We start from the raw sequence: 18,311 nt of genomic DNA, 5'->3' as shown, positions 1-18,311 counted from the left end.
GTTAGTGTGTTTAAGAGCGATTTTGTTCTGCCATGGCACTGAATGACTTTTTCTTTATTAATAGAATGAAGTAAGGGCAGAGATTTTATTCAACAGCTTGAGCATTTAATTTTTATATTCTTGTTTGAGCTCAGTATCTATGGAAAAAGGTAGCAGATTTTTAATATATCTGGCATATTGTGAAGAATTAAATGTTAAAATATACCTGGAATTTGATTATACAAAACTAAAAAGAAATCAGTAGGGTAAAAAAAAAATGCATAAACTAACTAAAAAGACAAATAATAAACTGAGAAAGTGTCAGGAGATAGGGCTGGAAAGATGGGCAGGGTCAGAGTATGTAAAGATTTCATGGGGGAAAATGTCTAAGGTTAGTCTTTTGGAAAGCTAAGGCTGCTGGCATTTACATACCACCCACAATTCTTGGCCTTTTACATATCCCATATTAGTATTTACTTAATATTTTTCTTTAAATTGAATTAAGAGGGTTTTTATTGATCCTTATCAGGCAAACATCTGTGAAATCATGAATCTGGTATATTTATACTTTCTAATGAAAGTATATTAAATGAAGTATAATTTAAAATTATACTTAAAATTAGTAGAATTTGTTAAATGTATTTTTAAAGTTAAAATTAATGCAGTTGACCCTTGAACACCATAGTTGTTAGAGGTGCCAACCCACCAGAGTTAAAAATCTGCATGTAACTTGGCCCAAAAACTTAACTACTACTAATAGTCTACTGTTGACCAGGATCCTTACTGATACCATAAACGGTTGGTTAACACAATTGTGTGTTTACATGTATTATATACTATATTCTTACAATAGAGTAAGCTAGAGAAAAGAAAATGTTCTTCTTTCAAGTTTTTTCAAATTGTCACAGAGCTCCAAAACGTTTTCCAGTATATTCACTGAACAAAATCCACACATAAGTGGCTTTGGCCCTCTGTGCTTGCTGCATCTTAACCTTTCTTGCTTGTTGGCTGCTGAATCCAGACAGATTTTCTCTCCTGAGCAAAAAAAAACCCTAAACAAACAAACAAACAAACACAGAGGCAGGTTTTGTATCCAGTGAGACTACTTGGGAATTCTCCTGTGGTCGTAGCATGTTCCTGTTTGCTGTAAGGTGGTCCTTTCGCCCAGGGATTGCAGTGATTTCAGACCAGTGTCTTCACTCTTCATGTTAAATACCTGATGTCTTTATGTGGGTGAATAGTGTTTATGGTTTATTGTTTGATTATTTCTTGTGTTTGAAATAAGATGGACCCAATCCAAAAGAAACAGGTAACTATTTTTTTTGTTCAAGGAACTACCAGGAGGAAGGTCTAATGATTTGTCTCACTGAAAGTTTTAAAATTCTTTGTCTCCAGCCTGAATAAGACTAGATTGTAAGCCCCGTGAGGGTGGGGATTTGGTCTCTTTTAATCACTGAAATACCTAAATCAAGCAAAGGGGCTGATTTACAGTAGGCACCTATACATTTTCTTGAATGAATGAACATGTGGTATATTATTATGTTCTATGTATACAGCACATCACAGTTGCAAAGTATTTTCCATTGGCTCATGTGATCTTCACAACAGCATCTTCAACGTGGTTGGGAACTGGTGTTTTTATCTCCACTCTTTAGGAGGAAAATGGAGTTCAGAGATAGAGTGTCTGCCTAAAGCTTCCCCAGAGTCGGGGATGTGTGGTTCTGTTCCTGAAGACCATTTCCCAGCCTGGAATCAAGCAAGATTGGGGCACACCTGTTCTTTGGCCTGATGGTTCCTGCTTTTCTGGACTTTCATGGAATTCTCCTTCTTTATTTCCAGATTACAGGACAGGTCCATGTTTTACTGTGATCAGCAACCAGATGTGCCAGGGACAGCTCAGTGGGATTGTCTGCACAAAAACGCTTTGCTGTGCCACAGTCGGCAGAGCCTGGGGCCACCCCTGTGAGATGTGCCCTGCCCAGCCCCACCCCTGTCGCCGTGGCTTCATACCAAACATCCGCACAGGAGCATGTCAAGGTAAACCTCAGGCGGGTGGAATTATTAATGGGTTCATCTTATTTGCTCTGGAGAGCCATTCCCCAATGAAGTTGGAGAGAATGGAAAAGCAGTGTCAGAGACATAACTTCACGATTTTGCTGACGCCATGATATCTAGCTCAAACATTAGGAGCATGGCTCAAGAGAGAGCTGCTGGTCTCTAGATTTTTCTTTGCCAGTAGTTCCCACCTCTGACCCTAGAGGTGTGTGTTCCCATGGAGTGGTATAATTCCGCTTACAGCAGTGCTGCAAATTAGACCAATGTTGTGTATACAAGCACAAAGCAAAATCTGTGAACAACATAGTTTGCTTTCTTAATTTTTTTCTTTCATTAGAAATTGTTGAAGTTCCTCTGTCTCATGCGTTGTACTTAGATGACCTGAAGAAAATTATTCCTCTTTCCATTTTACATGCTATATTATGCTTTTTTTTTTTTTTACAAGTCAGAAATAAATTAGGATTTGTTTCACAGTTTTAAATATCCCCAGATGTCGCCTGCTTGCTTCTTCTCCTGCCTCCCATAGAAGCCCTAAGTCTGGTTTTGGCTTTTACTCCTGTTCTTCCAGCTGTACAAATTCTTTTATTGTCTGGATGTCTGGCAAGAAACAGGAGGAAGTGAACAGAGGCAGTTCCGCACTAAACTGATGGGATTGAAAACTCCCAGGCTGTATCTGTTTCCTCTAGACATCTTTAGTGCTTTTTTAGTGCTTTTGGGTTTTGGGTTTTTTTTTCCCTAAAATTCAGGATAGGCTTTTTTGAGGCAAATAGATACTAATTTGTTTTTTTTTTTTTTTTTCTGTATGTTAATTCTAAGGCTAATAGACAATAAAACGGAATGTGAGCTTAATCCCACAGTTCTGGGGGTCTCCATTAAATAGTACTTGCGTAAATTACACTTCTGATAACCACTGTTGGTCCTGGCCCCTGGCTTCTATGTGCAGCATGCACCTCCGTGGCATGCCCTTAGACGTATCCTTCTGAATGTCAAGAGCAGCAAAAAGTCGCTTTGAAAACCTACAATTACAGATGCGTAGATTGCATGATTTTTTTTTTGTTATTGTCATTAATCTACAATTACATGAAGAGCATTATGTTTACTAGGCTCTCCCCTTCACCAAGTCCCCCCCACAAACCCCATTACAGTCACTGTCCATCAGCATAGCAAGATAAAGAGTAAGTGTAGTTCCTCTTTTTGTTTTTGTCGGTGCCTTCTTATTTTTCTCATCCTTAGAAAGTCACTGGGAGTTTTGAAGAAATTCTCAGTCTTGGTGTTCTGAAGTCAGCTAATACCCACGAACTCAGAGACAGTGCCCAGAAAGCTGGGTCTGGAGTGTCCAGTTGCCTGTCCATGAGCCCCAGTCACAGGGTGACACTAAGACGAGAAGAGGGCAGAGCTTGAAGAGGGAAAGGGAAGACCGGCTGCTCTGTGGCTTTGCTATGCATCTCATACCATCTAGACTTTTCCAGCATTTTCTTTCTGTCCCTTCCTGACTGCTACTCAACATTCAAGAAAAAAAAGTTTTTATAAGAAAATTTGTGAAAACCCATAGAATCAAAATGACAATATTATTGCCACATTGAGAATTAAATTCTTCATGTTTGGGGCTCTGTCTCCTTGCTGGTATTTTCACTCCTTGGGCCCAAGGTGAGGGGCAAACAGATTCATAAAGGGAGCCTATTGTATCTTCTGTCTAGAAGCAGAAGTGTCCTCATCTATAATTCCTTGTGATCAACAAACTGTCTCATTTTGCTTATATGTACAACTTTAATTTCAAATAACATTTCAGCAAACATTCAATATAGCAAGAGGATGGAAAATTCTGGTCTAATATAAAATTGAGATTGGTTATAAAACAAGCTAATTATACTTCACATATAGTCATGCATTTGTGGACCAGGACATTCCATTTAAAGCAGTAAGTGACATTTTATATGAAATAAATGTTCCTTTATCTCCTGAATGCAGCCTTTTCTCAAGGACCTGGGTTATTTGAGATTGTACAGTCAACAATTGCTTTCTTGCTTCACACAAGAAATGAAGAATAAAACCAAAGAGTAAATGAAGCTTCCAGATTTATGAAAGAACTCTCCAAAGTGGAGAAAGAAGTTAGTCTGGTTTCCTGGGGGTTCCTTATCAAACCTGACTTACATGTCATGTATGAAGAGATGGAGAGAATATGCATATATTTTTACAGTCTTTCTAACTGAATGTGATGAGTCTGGAATGATGGATTTTTGTTCCCAGAAAGTTCATATTTGGGATTCCATGTGGGGCCACAATTATTCCTTAGGTGCGAAGGTTACATCAGTGAACAAAATGGACAAAGAGTCTGCTCTCTGGAAGCCTATATTGAAGACAATCAATTCATAAAACAAAACAAAGCTAACAAATAATAAATATTAATTCAGTTGGTGGTATGTCCTATGGAAAAAAATAAGCAAAGTAAGGAGGGTGGGGAATGATGGTTGGGAGGTGAGGGGGGTGTCAGGTGTTGCTATTAGCTTGGCCAGGGAGGGGTCCACTGCTACAGCAGAGCAGAGACCTGATGGATGGGGGGGTGAGAATGAACCACACAGCTCTACAGAGGAAGAGCAGTCCAGGCAGAGGGGCCACCACTGCAAAGCCTGAGGCAGGTGCATCCTTGGTGTTTTGGAGGAATGGCAAGGAAGCCATTATGAATGGGGAGGAGAGAGAGAGAGAGAGGGAAGAGGTTAGAAGAGGTCAGAGAGTAGATAGAGGGGGCAGCTAGAATCTTCTAGGACTTAGTGTGGACTTGAATTTTGAGCTGGAGAGAAACTTGCTCTGACTTTCCTTTAAAGAGGGTCCCTCTGGCAGCTACTTTGCCAGCAAGATAAGTCTGCACTTGGGACTGCACATTTATGTGAGGCTCTCTCTCACTTCTTGGCCTGATTTCCTCTGGAAAAATAGGTTGCTTAATTTTTACTGTACAAGACAATTCTACAGATGTAAGGTGAACTTTTTTTTTTTGAACATTTTTCATTTCATTTTTATAAAAACATTAGCTGTTTCATGTGATCTCAGTGATCTTTCACTACAACTCTTAAAGACAACTTTATTTTAGAAATGGGTTGCATTTTGATTCTAAGGATTTCTTGGATAACTCTAGTTATTACTGTCAACCCTTTCATCATTGTGCCCTTGCACTCTGTAGCATGCATAATAAAACCCACAAAAGTTAGTACATTTCTTCTTCTTTACATGAGGAAAGATGGAAGGTGGGGAAAAAGAATACTTATGGCTTCTTACAGAACACTAGTGACCAAATTATGTTACTCAAATAATTTGTTTTACATAACATGATTATTATGTAAATAGAAACTAGAAATAGTTTCTCATTATATTCCAAACATTGTGACAAATAACTCATTGATATAAATATGGCACTATAACTGTTGGCAAATAGTCACATTTTCTTCTGCAATGATTTTTGTATGAATCAACCTCTCTCTCTCTCCCCTCTCTCTCCATCTCTCTCTCTCTCTCTCTCTCTCTCACTGCTAAAATATGACAGATGTGGATGAATGCCAGGCCATCCCTGGGCTCTGTCAAGGAGGAAATTGCATTAATACTGTTGGGTCTTTTGAGTGCAAATGCCCTGCTGGACACAAATTTAATGAAGCATCACAAAAATGTGAAGGTAAGAAATGTCATGCTTTCCAGTTGAGGGGTGGAGGGAAACCCAAATCAGTGACAAGATTTTTTTTTTTGTAAATTGTTCCTAAATCCTTCTGCCTTTGTCATTCCTGTGAATGTGTAAACATATATTCTTACCAGGAATAATATGCCTTTGTGCTATTGAACCAGAAAAACCCTGCAGCTTTTTCCACTTTTATAGACCCAAAATAAGAGATCCATCTGAATCCAATTAAATATTAAAACATGAAATAGTTTTGAACCAATATTTGGGTTAAAATGTTCAAGACACATGTTTTTGCATAGTTCTAGAGACATGAGTTTAAATTTGATCATTACGTATCAGTCGGAAAGACTTATCTTCTGATGTTTTTCTGGTTAAAATGTATGTTTGATTTGTTTTGGAGAGATCTCATATTAATATTTGGAGAACTCTTATATTTAAGCTCTTAGGACGAGTTGAGTGTTTTCTTTTCTGCCTATCAAATTGAAACCTTTTAATGTTAATTAAATGGGAAAGTAAAGAAGTAAATTTATATATTTACATTTAGTTTATAGATTGAGTTTATAAAAATGTGTGTTTCAGGGAATATGTTCATATTCACCACTGCTGCTATTTGCCTAAAAGAAGCCTGGTTTCCAAGGCCTTAATAAATGCTTTTTTTTTTCTGAGTGAAACATACAGGAAATAAGTAGGCAGCACCAGACTCTCTTCACTTGATGAGTGCATGTATCTTATATATGTAATGTCTGCTGATAACATAACAGCATTCTCAAGGCTACATCTCTTAGCAGATGACAGAGACAACTTTTTCCTTTGTTCTCAATTCACTTTACATGATGTGATATGAGGTTTCATTTAGGTGCATGTGTTTTTGTGGAAAGCAGTTGCTGTTGAAAGCATTTGCTGCTCTATCTATACTCCTAAATCCAAGCAATATAATAGTTCATTCTAGATGATTCATCCAGGCTTAGATCACTCAGATCTCTTTTTGATGATAACCACAGTGTATCATATACTTGAAACTTGAGGTGCAATTCATAAATAACAGATAGGAAGTTGAGTGTCTAATTGTCCTGCAACTGAAATAACCTAACTCTGGTAGAATTGTCTTTATGGGCTAGAGTTGCTTTAAAGTTACTAATCATTATAGAATTTATAATGATGTTCTTGAACATGATATAAACAGTTGAGGTAGCTGTGAAAAATACTTAAATTCTTTTTAAGGAAGTAGGGTTTCTTATAAACACTGTAAGTTTCAAAAAAAACCAGTAAAGCTCATTCTCATAGGCCAGTGTGTTTTAGAAGTTATGTTGTAGGTTTAAGTTAGAAGCCGAGAATGTTGATACTGCAAAGAGGGAAGAACTTACTTCGTTCCACTCTTTTACATTATAAATTAAGGAACTGTCTCTGGTGGGTTAAGTGCCCTGAGACACTCAGGTAGTGCTTAAAGTTTACTTCTTTTGATTCACTCTCTGGTGTTTATGGTGGTATATTATATTTATCTTCTTTCCTGGATATAAGGCATTCTCCCTACTTAATTTAATAAGTATATTTCCTAATGTTTAAAAATATTTAGCATAGAATGGTATAGATTTTCAGGTATTACCATATATATCTTTTCATGACATTGATAAGCTACTAAGGTTTATCACATGCAAAATCCATAGCAGCAATGGGTTGCGTCTTATATTTTTAGGTTTTCTCAGCTTAATATATTCACCTTCAAGAGATACAGTCAGCTTCAAGATCTCAGGCAGTATGTTCCATATGACTTGCCTGGTTTGAATTTTGTTTTCTGGAATTATGATCGCTTCCAGCTTGGACTGGAAAGTGTCTTGCCTTTCACTCATACCAGTCAGTCAACATCAGTCTGGACTGATCACCTTCCATGGTTATGAGCTAGACAGAAGATGCACAGATTTAATACTCAGACTGAAAGAAAAATGATTCTAAATCCTCTTGTTAATGCTAAGAATCTATTATGGTGGTGTATCCAGTGGACTAGAAATTCAGCCTGAGAATTACTTAATCCTTGTCCACAAATGGTATTTTTTTTTCCAGCTACATATTGAAGTCAGTAGCAAGATAAAAACAGAATGCTTTTAGCCAGACTTTTTTTTTCCCCTTTGCCATCTACTGTTACATTATATTCAGATGATGGTTTTTTCCACCCTTCCTTTTTATTTTTCTATGCAAATTCTATATTGGAAGAGAATGTCCTGTTAGTACCACATGTCCAGTTGGGGGCCTGTTTGCACGTGGTCACCCTGCCTTACGTGGGTAGGAAAGTAACCAGAAAGCCCTCTGAGAATGCCTGTCAGCTGGGTCCCCTCCTTCAACTCCCTTGTGTTCCTCGAGCTCCAGGACCTCACTGTGGGACTGGCATCACCTGGGTATAGGATAATCTCCAGATGGCCAACAGAAGGACTTCCAGAAAATCTGGCCCATACAACTGTAAGGATGAAGAGACCGTCTCTGTGTCCTAGGAAGATGGTAGGGCACAGTGGGGTTCGGTGCCCTTGTGAAAATTGTTCTGGGGCCTTTGCCATTGCTTTGAGTGCCTTTTTAAATGTCTCTTCCTCTTGTCATGGAGAGGAAGGAACTGGGGACCCGGAAGCCCACAGTAATTTTTTTTAAGAAACCGACCCAGTCAAAAATTGGTGTTAGCAAATTTATAGGATGCAAACCTTTACTCCCTCAGTGAGGGTGAAAGCAGCTCTTTGTGAGATCTTCCTTTTGCAGAATTCTCCCTTGCTTCTTAAAATATCCCTTTCCCCCAAACTAAAAAAGGTATGTATCAAGTGCTCTATCAATACATGTAATTCAGGTACATTTGAAATATAAATTAATAAGTTGAAGTGATTAAATAACAATTATTAGATTTTCATAAATTAAAGAAGAAAAAGATTGAGATTTATAGCTGTGATCTGAGAGAAAGGGAGACAGAGTTCATGCCCACATTCATTGTTGATTTTTCCAATGACTCTGGAGTGTACGCACTGAAAGAACACATGGGCCCTGTCTTTTTGGAAAACAGGTCCATATTTGCATAGGTTACTGTGGGAGGAAATTAAGAAATAAAAAGTGTAATTAAAGGATCAAGTTTTATTTGTGGAAGAAGTCCCTTGGATTCCTAATTAACCACTAATATTTTGGGATTTAGATTATCACCAGTGCCGCCTTTAGCAATTATAATAGCACTGCATGATGCAAAGGACTTTAAAGGAAAAGTAGCTTTTAAGTCCATGCACTCCCTAATACGCGAGCCAATAACCTTCAGACTTCCCCATTCTAAAATTATAACATACTTATCTGATGGCTACTTGCTGTTGGGGCTCTTATCCTCTCAGGCACCAAGAATAATTCCTGGGGCTACTTACTCAATCACTACGGGGGGGGGGCTCCATTCTCTGCAGCGGGCTGTAGCCCTTGAATCTTACTGTTCAAGGTCACTAGCTTCCTGTACAGTTGCAGAACAAAAATCTCTATGGTACAGGCATAAGAGCCCTTGGAATAAGGTAGACCTGGCCCCAGTCCTGTTAATACTCCTCATCCTCTGTGTGATGGGACAGGTCAGTTACCTGATCCTTTCAAATGAGGAAGCTGAAATCTGGGTTTTTTTCCAGTTCCTCAACTCAGACTCCATCTCCACATTTCTCATCGTTTCCCGGTTGTGATCAAACAGCTGGTGCTGGCATGCATAAGAAGCTGTGCAAACTGGCTGACACAGTGTGACTGTAAAGTAATATGATGTTTTTTTGACATGACTTGAAGAATCAATCAGCTTGTTTACTTTTTGGTCAGGTGTCTTACACTGGATTTCACTGTGTCTAATAAAACAACATCATCCCACATTCTGTGGCTTTCATAATGATTAGCTGCCAATTTTTAGCTTGCTTTTTTTTCCCCCTGTTTTTTTGTTAGTAATCTAGAAGGGATCTAGGTAGTCAGGTTAACTGGTTTCTCCCGTGCCGCATTCATATCCGTGATCTCGGGTGGAGCTCCTGGACAGCTGAGTGTCCCAGGAATACCTGTCCCAGAACCTGGACCGTGCTCCATGCCCTTGCGCCCTCCACACTCCTTCCTCCCCTCCTGTTAGAGGAGCCCCTGGGGAGGGAAGAGGCTGAGGGGTGGAAAGCATGCCCAGGAGGAGCAGAGGAGGCTAAGGGGTGAGAGGGAAGAACAACAAAGGACAGGGGCAGCGAATCTGGAGGGATGGGACCTCCCATTTGTGTCCCTTCTCAGGCCCACAGCAAGAGCCAGTGAGACCATGGGCACAGCTCCATACCAGAAGCTCGCCTCTCCCTCTTTCCCCATGAAAACAAGGAGGTGTCCAGAGCACAGAAGTAGCTCTTCTCAGCCAAAACCCATTTCCCACCAGGCTCCCCCAACTGATTTACTTTTATGGTAGGCATTTGATACAGACTGACATACAGAAATGCTGGGAAATCCACTCATCTCCAGTTCTCTCCTCCATGGGATCCCTGGGATTCTATTAAAGGAGATTAACACAGTGTGTTGAGAGCCTAGAACAATAATAAAGTAGTATGAATGAGTTTCAGAGTGTCAGTGATTGTGATTCTAACACTTTATTCCAGTGCTTTACCATCAGGGACTTCCACCACAGCCTGGTCAGGAAATCAGAGCCTTGCTCCCATTGCTACCAAGCAATGGGACTGAGGAGCAAGCCGGTCCAGGAAAGTAGAAAGACTCCAGATGCATGAAGGAAATGGGTGTGTCACTGAGGAGGAGGCAGTGAAGGGACTTCAGAGCCGTTTAAGCTCCTTAGAATTGAACAAGTTGGCCTGGTCCAGTTTGCCTTTGTCTATGTGAAAATTAGGGTGCATGCTACCATGTATTTCTGGACCTGTTGCCCTTTGAGGACATGCACCTAAGGGGAAACCCTGTTCCCTTTCTCACACCCAGCCCCTGGAAGTTGGAGACCTGGGTTTAACAACACTTTATAAATGGATCTCTGTGCTCCTGTTTCAGGTCTTACATGCCAGTTCTCTGAGGGCTTCAGGGTAATGCAAGAGCCATGCTTGGGCACCAGAATTATGGAAGTCGAGTCCTAGATCATCCTAGATCATACCTCTACTGTGAGGCTTCCGTTTGACCATGCCTGGCACTTAGTGCGTGTTAATGTACATTCTTCTCATTGTTGCTGTCTGCAGTGAAAGGTCCAAATCTAACCTAGCCAGCACATGGAAGATGTTTCCTCCACCCTGCCAAACTTAATTCTTTTTTAGATAACCTTTTCTGACATGTGCTATCACCTGAAATAACCCCCTTAGATATTGAAGTATCCAAATATTGTATTGAATAGCAATACTGTAAATAAGGATAGTAGCAGTCATTGATACTAACAGGTAAAAAAAAAAAACATTTCTTTTAATAGCCACTATTTCCTCACCTGATTGATCTTTGATAGGAGTTACATGACTCAGACATTAACTTTTAGGGACACTTGACAGAAGCTACATTTTTATTAATACCTTTGCTTATAGTTATGTCCTCCTCTATCCTTAAATGGCATTAGGGGACCCCCTAGGCTCTTTGATACACTTACTTGGTTTTTGGTTGGTTTTTAAGTAGAAGTGTGGCTGGTGAATACAGGAGGACTGACTGATGTTAAAGAACTGTCTTAAAATGTGCCGTGAGATGTTGCACCAGTTCTAGAACCTTAGGCTCTGTCCTTGGCTGTTTCTTTGCCTGAATTTTGCCAACTCAAGTGAAACATACATCTGTTGGGATAGGAAAAGCATCTTTACCATGACGCAGCTTCACAATGACAATGCTGTTTATGTTAGCATTTACTTAATATAAGCAGTGGGATAGTGTTTGGTTTAGCCACCAGCCTCGCACAGAAGGATGGGGTTTTGCTTTCAGGAAGGTCATACTGCATGTAAACAGCATCACTGCTGCCTTTCCAACTAACAGGGTGAACGTGAGTCAGAAGACACTTGAATCTCATCCACTGAGAAATCTATTTTGCTTTATAAGTGAAGAGGAGTACTCACACTGGAGAACAAAAGTCCTTATTTCTAAACTTTAAGGCCAAACTGAGCGCCAATGCTGTTAGTCTGGCCTTTGCATATTCTCAGGAGGCTAAGGTCAAACCACACCTGTCCCCCGGCCAGTGCAGGAAGCCCACTCCTCTTGGAGATAAGGCCAAGTGGATACCCTGTGCCCTGAGTTCATTTTAGCCTAAGCAGCAAGTTCTCAATTTCTTCTGTCACCTCACTCGTGCTCCATCTATTGCCATCTGTCGGTGTCTGACTTCTGCTCTCGAAAAGCTCTCCTTGAAGGAAATGGTCAGATTTGTTCTAAGGGACTTTTACTACTTCCTTGGAGGAGAGAATGGCCTCAGGCCTGAGGGCTAACCCCAGATGTGGCTTCACGGACCCCACAGGGAATAGGAAATTGGAGCAGTTTTCACAGTTGTCCCCACTGGGCAAGGTGACTAGACCATTCTCCTTCCTCCACAATCGATCACTGGGTGTGGGCTCCTGGGAAGGGTCTGGCCTTGGGGTAAGTGGCTCTTGGCAGCTCAGGCAGTCCCAGAAGGAGCTGAGAGCCTACAGCCATGTGCTGACAGCACCCCCAGTGCTGGGACCAGTCCTCCTTGTGGGTAATTTGTGGGTGGAACATTTCAGTGTCCACCACAGTTCACCCACTGACCTCACAGAAAACCATCGTAATGGAGTGTGAATGCCCTTGAGAACACCAAGTTGGCCAAGGCTTGGTCAGCACTCAGACCGTGTGATCTTCTCTATAATCTGTATCTGCTTTCGGGAGAATCAGACTGAAAAGCAATGCAGGAATTGATGCCAAATACGAAGCTAATAGAAAGGGAACTTAACTCAATTTTTATTTTTGCTTTAATTTCTTAAATTTTGTAAATTCCTTGGTTAAGCCTGTGTTGAGAAAATCAGCATCCACTGTGCATTGAATGTTTGTATGCAGCTTTTATTATACAAAGATTGCTGTTTCTGCGGACATGATTTGACTAGTGTTACATCTGAATCCTTGTAATGATGAGCAGTTTTATACTGTATTCTGCAGACTCTGAAGAACCTATTCTTTACATTCCAGATATTGATGAATGCAGCACCATTCCTGGAATCTGTGATGGGGGTGAATGTACAAACACAGTCAGCAGTTACTTCTGCAAATGTCCCCCCGGTTTTTATACCTCTCCCGATGGTACCAGATGCATAGGTAGGTTTAATTATCATCAGTGTGCCTGGTTTCTGTAAATCAGTTCCATAATGAACATCTTCCTAAACAGGTTTGTTAAGTGGGACATAGGATATCTCAACTTGATGTAAAATGTGCATTTATGGAAATGTTACACAGTTGAGCACTCTCTTGAAGAACAGAGGCATCTTGTAGTTTTGTTTTGGAAATTTTGCCTCTCATAAAGAGGGATGACCCAGGAGACCCTTCTGATACCCTCAGTCTATAAAATGGCTTTGCATTTATTTGAGTGTCAAGCCTTCAAGCCATCCTTGACTCCTCCCTTTTAGCCCCACCTTCAGTCATTTCCTGGGACCTATGTTAATTTAGGTCTGAAATTTTGCAATCATCTCTTAATTGGTCCTCCTGCAGCCTGGCTTCTCTACAGTCCATCTTGTCAGATTTGTCTTCCTAAAATAGTGCTTTGATTAAATAACTCTCTTGCTTAAAAACCTCCGGTATTTTTCCATTAGGATTTGGAAATCTGTGGTTTTCCGCCTGTGTCCCATGGATCCTTCAGGTACTGCAAAGCCCCTGAGGGCTGCTAGAGGTTGGGGAGGGGGACAGAGAAAAGGGGGTGCTGAATGAAAAAGGCTCCTGCCTCCAACCCCTGACATGCACACACTCCAGGCAACTCTGCTTCAATCTGGTTAGGTGTTAAAATATCAGTTATTATTAGGGCAAAGCTAGGAGGCCTGTGGCCCATGGCCTTGGAGAAAAATGAAGGCTATCTTTTGATGTTTGTTCCTGGCCCATATTTTCAGACACTGAATTTCACATCCTTACCACAGGCCATGAATTTCAGACCAAAACTGAATTATACTTGAAATTCTAAATTCCTTTCTACTTAGTCACATATAATAAAAGCAGAGGGAAGTCTCTTAAAGTTGACATTTGAATAAGTACAACTAGTAAGGGAAGCATATCTGTACTTTTCCTCAGAAACAACAGTGGTGCTCAAATTGCCTGGTTTTCCAGGATCCGTCCATAGATACTGAACTACAGTGGAAGAATGGCAAGTGCAACATGTCACTCCTTTTTCTCCCCAAACTGTCCCAGTTGACACATGCCCTCCAGTAGATATGCTTAGCAGAGAGGTAGATCTGAAGATCATTCCTGGCCAGATAATAGATTTTTTTTTTAACCTTCAAAGAGAGCCCCAAACTATATTAAAATGATTAAAACACATTTTCATGTCAGATGGTTTCCATTTTAAAAATTCTCTGCTTTTTACCAAATACGACCATACTAACTTTTTGCAAAGGAAGAGGGTGGAGAGGGAACTAGGATTCATGGGTCACCTCCCGGCCATGAGGTATTTTATGGAAATTATTTGACTTAATGTTTACAGGGAGGGAAGAAGCTGAGGTTTAAAGAGTTCAGATCAATAATTTGGCCTTGTTGTTTAAGCAGCTAATAAGAGAGGAAGCTGGGCTTCCCACTTGGGCCTGAGTCCATAGTCCGGACTCCTCCCATTGCTTCCTCCCAGATGAACACCGGGCGTAGTAAACTTTCTTGCCATAACCCTAGGCAAGCACTGTGACCCCTTCTTTGGAACTTCATTGTACCCATAATTAGCAACGTGTTATATAACCTGATCCAAATAACATTGCTGCCATCCCTAATGCTGAGCTTCCTGCCACGGTACACCACAGAGACCCCCGAAATTATTTTTACTGGCAAGAAAACACATATGGCCTCCAACATATAAACAAATCCAAGGTTTGTTGATATGTTAGTTGTTTGGAACGAGTAAATCTAACCTATAGAGAAACCCATGTGTAGATAGTGGTACATGGTGTCTCCCTTCTTTTTATATCTCTTTGAAACATGAAATTCTACCTCTTACTTCTGTGACCACATTTGGAACCCCTCAATTCTCCCCAGCTGCAACACTCCCTCCATCCTGTAAGCTCTTGCAGTCTCTTTTTTTAAAATTTATTTATTTATTTATTTATTTATTTAAATGAAAGTATCATTGATATACAATCTTATGAAAGTTTCACATGAACAACATTGTGGTTTCAATATTCACCCATATGATTAAGTCCTCATCCCCCCCTCCATTGCAGTCACTGTCTATCAGCGAAGTAAGATCTTGCAGTATAATTTTGTCTTAGTTTTTGTTCTGTGATCTCCCTTTGATGCTTTGTAATATGCACGTAGGCTTGTCTTTAAAAGTTTGTGGGTCACCAATTTCCAGGAGTCCTCTATGATACCCTGTTCCTAGTTTGGGCCTCGCAGATCCCAGCTCCTGGCAGGACACACAGTGCTAGTGATTGGTCAGGAGAGGCCCATCGATAGGCTAGGATGACCTGAAAAACACCTATTTAACCTGTGATGTATTTGTTTTCATGTAATGTGATTTTGGGGTCCTTAAAGGAAGGGCCAAGTGATTCAGAAGGGGGAAGGAGGAAAAGTTTCCTATTCCTTTTCTACCAGATGTCTTGGCTTGAGCAGATTTAAAATAGATGGAGGTGTCTGTGGTTCCTCCTGTCTCTCTTTGTCTCCTCCAGATCCTGATATTCTTCTCCCTTGGCTCTAGCAGGCCTCCTATTATCTGAGTCCCTCCTTTCCCTCTGGGCAAAGTGATCCAGCACTGCTGGGTCCTTCCTTTGGCACAGCTGCCTGATGGCATGGACAGTTTAGGGCTGCTGGTCACAGGGGACAGCTCCTCTGAATGGCCCCTGGTGTTCACAACTTTTCCCTTCCTTTACTAAGAAGTCCATAGGTTTTCTTTTAAATTGTCAATTATGTAAATATGAATAATTTTAACTGATGTTCTCCTGCAAAAAAATAACTCAGCAAAATGATTCTTGTAGGTTCAGGTGCCCTGTGTTAAATCAGGGACTGCTAGCCACCCAAATGTGACTGGTAATTTTTCAGCACCAACAGTCACCATTTTGATCAAGAGTCTCTAACCCATGGATTTAACCTATACTTCAGCCAGCTGTGCAGTAAAATATTTTCAGAGTTAATTTGCCAAATAGTAGACATGGCCCCAGTAAGTGTTTGCTGTTGGCCGCTGTAGGTCTGTTTGGCTCTGAAAGATAGCCCATGCTGAAAATTACATACACACATTTTCAACTGTTTACACTGGGTTTTGACCATTAAATTCATGTGAAGCTGGGATGTAGGCCAGTTTTGAACATCTCTTCCCATTCTTAACAGCTTTTAGTTTCCATGTCCAAAATATTTACTGATCCCCAAGTATATGAAGTATTAGTGGCTTTATGGCAATGAAAATTAGTGGGAAGTTCTGTTTCTCCCCCTTCTTTGCAGGGGATGTGCCACCATGGCTTACAGAGCATACCTTGTTTGCACTCCCCTCCCAGACATTTACCCTAGACCCAGCTGGAATAAAACTGGTTCTGACTCTTTCCTGAGACTATTAGTCTGACCAAAGGTTTGGGAACTGGGACCACAAAAAATTTCTAGAAAGCACATTAATACTTGCAAGTGGTTTTAAGTACTTTTTAGAAAGAATCTTGTATCCTTTAATGCTGACCCATAATTTTCTTTTATGGTTTGTCTCTTACAGTTTCCTCTAAGACTTGTAGCCTTCCTCACCTTGCTGTTAATAATGTAAATGTCTCTAAGTTACTCCTTTTTTAAAAATAAAGTATCATTGATATACACTCTTATGAAGGTTTCACAAGAAAAATAATGTGGTTATTACATTCACCCTTATTATTGAGTCTCTCCCCATACCCCATTGGGGTCACTGTCCATCAGTGTAGTAAGATGCCACAGAGTTCCTATTTGTCTTCTCTGAGCTACACTGTCTTTCCCATGACCCCACACACATCATGTACACCAATCATGATACCCCACAATCCCCTTCTTCCTCCATCCCCACCTGCCTTCCCTCATCCCTCCCTCCCACACCCCTCCCCTTTGGTAGCCAGTAGTCCCTTCTTGGAGTCTGTGAGTCTACTGCTATTTTGTTCCTTCAGTTTGCTTCATTATTATACTCCACAAATGAGGGAAATCATTTGGTATTTGTCTTTCTCTGCCTGACTTATTTCACTGAGCATAATACCCTCCAGCTCCATCCATGTTGTTGCAAATGGTAGGATTTGTTTTCTTCTTATGGCTGAATAATATTCCATTGTGTATACATACCACTTCTTCCTTATCCATTCATCTACTGATGGACACTTAGGCTGCTTCCATATCTTGGCTATTGTAAATAGTGCTGCGGTAAACATAGGGGTGCATGTGTCTTTTTAAATCTGAGTTGTTTTCTTTGGGTAAATTCCTAGGAGTGAAGTTACCCTTGTTTTTTAGCTCATTTCATTCTATTGATTTGTGGCAACCGTCAAGTGTGGATGGCTCTGTGTTCTTAAGAATGATGTAGATGAAAACAATTACAGATAGGACTCCTCTCTAATCAAACTCTGATTTTTAACATTTAGAATTACAGTAAACATAAGGATAGAGGTTTGACTATATAAAAAAAATTCTTCACTTCACAAAAGGATTTTCCATTTGTATTCCTCCAAATGACAAGCATCTTTAACATATTATTTACTTTTCACAACTTTATTGTGTATGGAGGATATGGAGAGAGATTTTACTTGAAGAGAGGTCCATCTTCAACCTATGTTGGTACATCAAGGTGTTCTGCACAGGGCCCTCTCTCTTCTAGTTCCTGCCTTAAAGGCCCATGAGGCAGTTAGGTGTCTACCAAGTCACAGGACCTTTTTTAGTAGCCCAGTCTTATACTTCAGTGTGTCAATGTCATGACAGTCAGGCATGAAGTACCCCAATAAAGTGGTATATAGAAATATGTATTTGAGAAGATGCCTTTCCGCCAAAAAAAAAAAAAAAATTCCTTCAAGAGTCATTGTATCCCATAGTAGTAAGAACTTGGAATCATTTACTTTTGGAACTTGTAAATCATTAGTGCCTCATAAAATCTGTTAGGGCCTCAGGACAAAAGGAAATCTTGATTAACAAGCATTGGATCTGTCTACAAGGTGGCTCATGCCTTTAAAAAAATCTCACAAGTCTGACTCACAGTTTCTGGCTGAAAAATAAGAAAGATCTTTTAGAAATGTAGACTATAGTGCAGACTTAATGTGGTTTTAAAATAGATTTATATCAATATTTGCCCAAAATATCTTGAATTAAGGAGTTTGAAACCGAGGGCAATACCATCTCCCTTAGTATAGAGGCATGCCTTTATAACTAATTAACTGTCACTGCCAGTGATTTTCGTAGTCTCTCTTTTCCTATGGCACATGTGGTTGTAATCATTCGCTCCCACCTTGGGGATGGAACGTGGGACGTGGGCCAAGTGCACCAACTCACAGGGGTGCAAGGTGTGAGAAGAAGGGATTTCTGACTGAGCATTGTTCCTGCGCTGGGCACG

The 18,311-nt window shown here is 40.3% G+C and overlaps 1 protein-coding gene across 3 annotated transcripts in view; it reads left to right on the top strand.

The window, feature by feature from the left end:
* The window catches only part of FBN1 (fibrillin 1), a 249,651-nt gene that overhangs the window by 123,149 nt on the left and 108,191 nt on the right, over window positions 1-18,311 (top strand). For all 3 annotated transcript variants that reach the window (XM_036924512.2, XM_036924514.2, XM_057488789.1), the window contains exons 7-9: window positions 1,819-2,016; window positions 5,570-5,695; window positions 12,791-12,916. In XM_036924512.2, the coding sequence (XP_036780407.2) occupies window positions 1,819-2,016; window positions 5,570-5,695; window positions 12,791-12,916 (450 nt within the window). The remainder of the gene's footprint in view (window positions 1-1,818; window positions 2,017-5,569; window positions 5,696-12,790; window positions 12,917-18,311) is intronic.

The sequence above is a fragment of the Manis pentadactyla genome, chromosome 11 (genome assembly GCF_030020395.1).
Source record: "Manis pentadactyla isolate mManPen7 chromosome 11, mManPen7.hap1, whole genome shotgun sequence".
Lineage (NCBI taxonomy): Eukaryota > Metazoa > Chordata > Mammalia > Pholidota > Manidae > Manis > Manis pentadactyla.
Note: the sequence above shows the minus strand (reverse complement) of the source record. Positions and strands in the feature narration are given on the sequence as shown.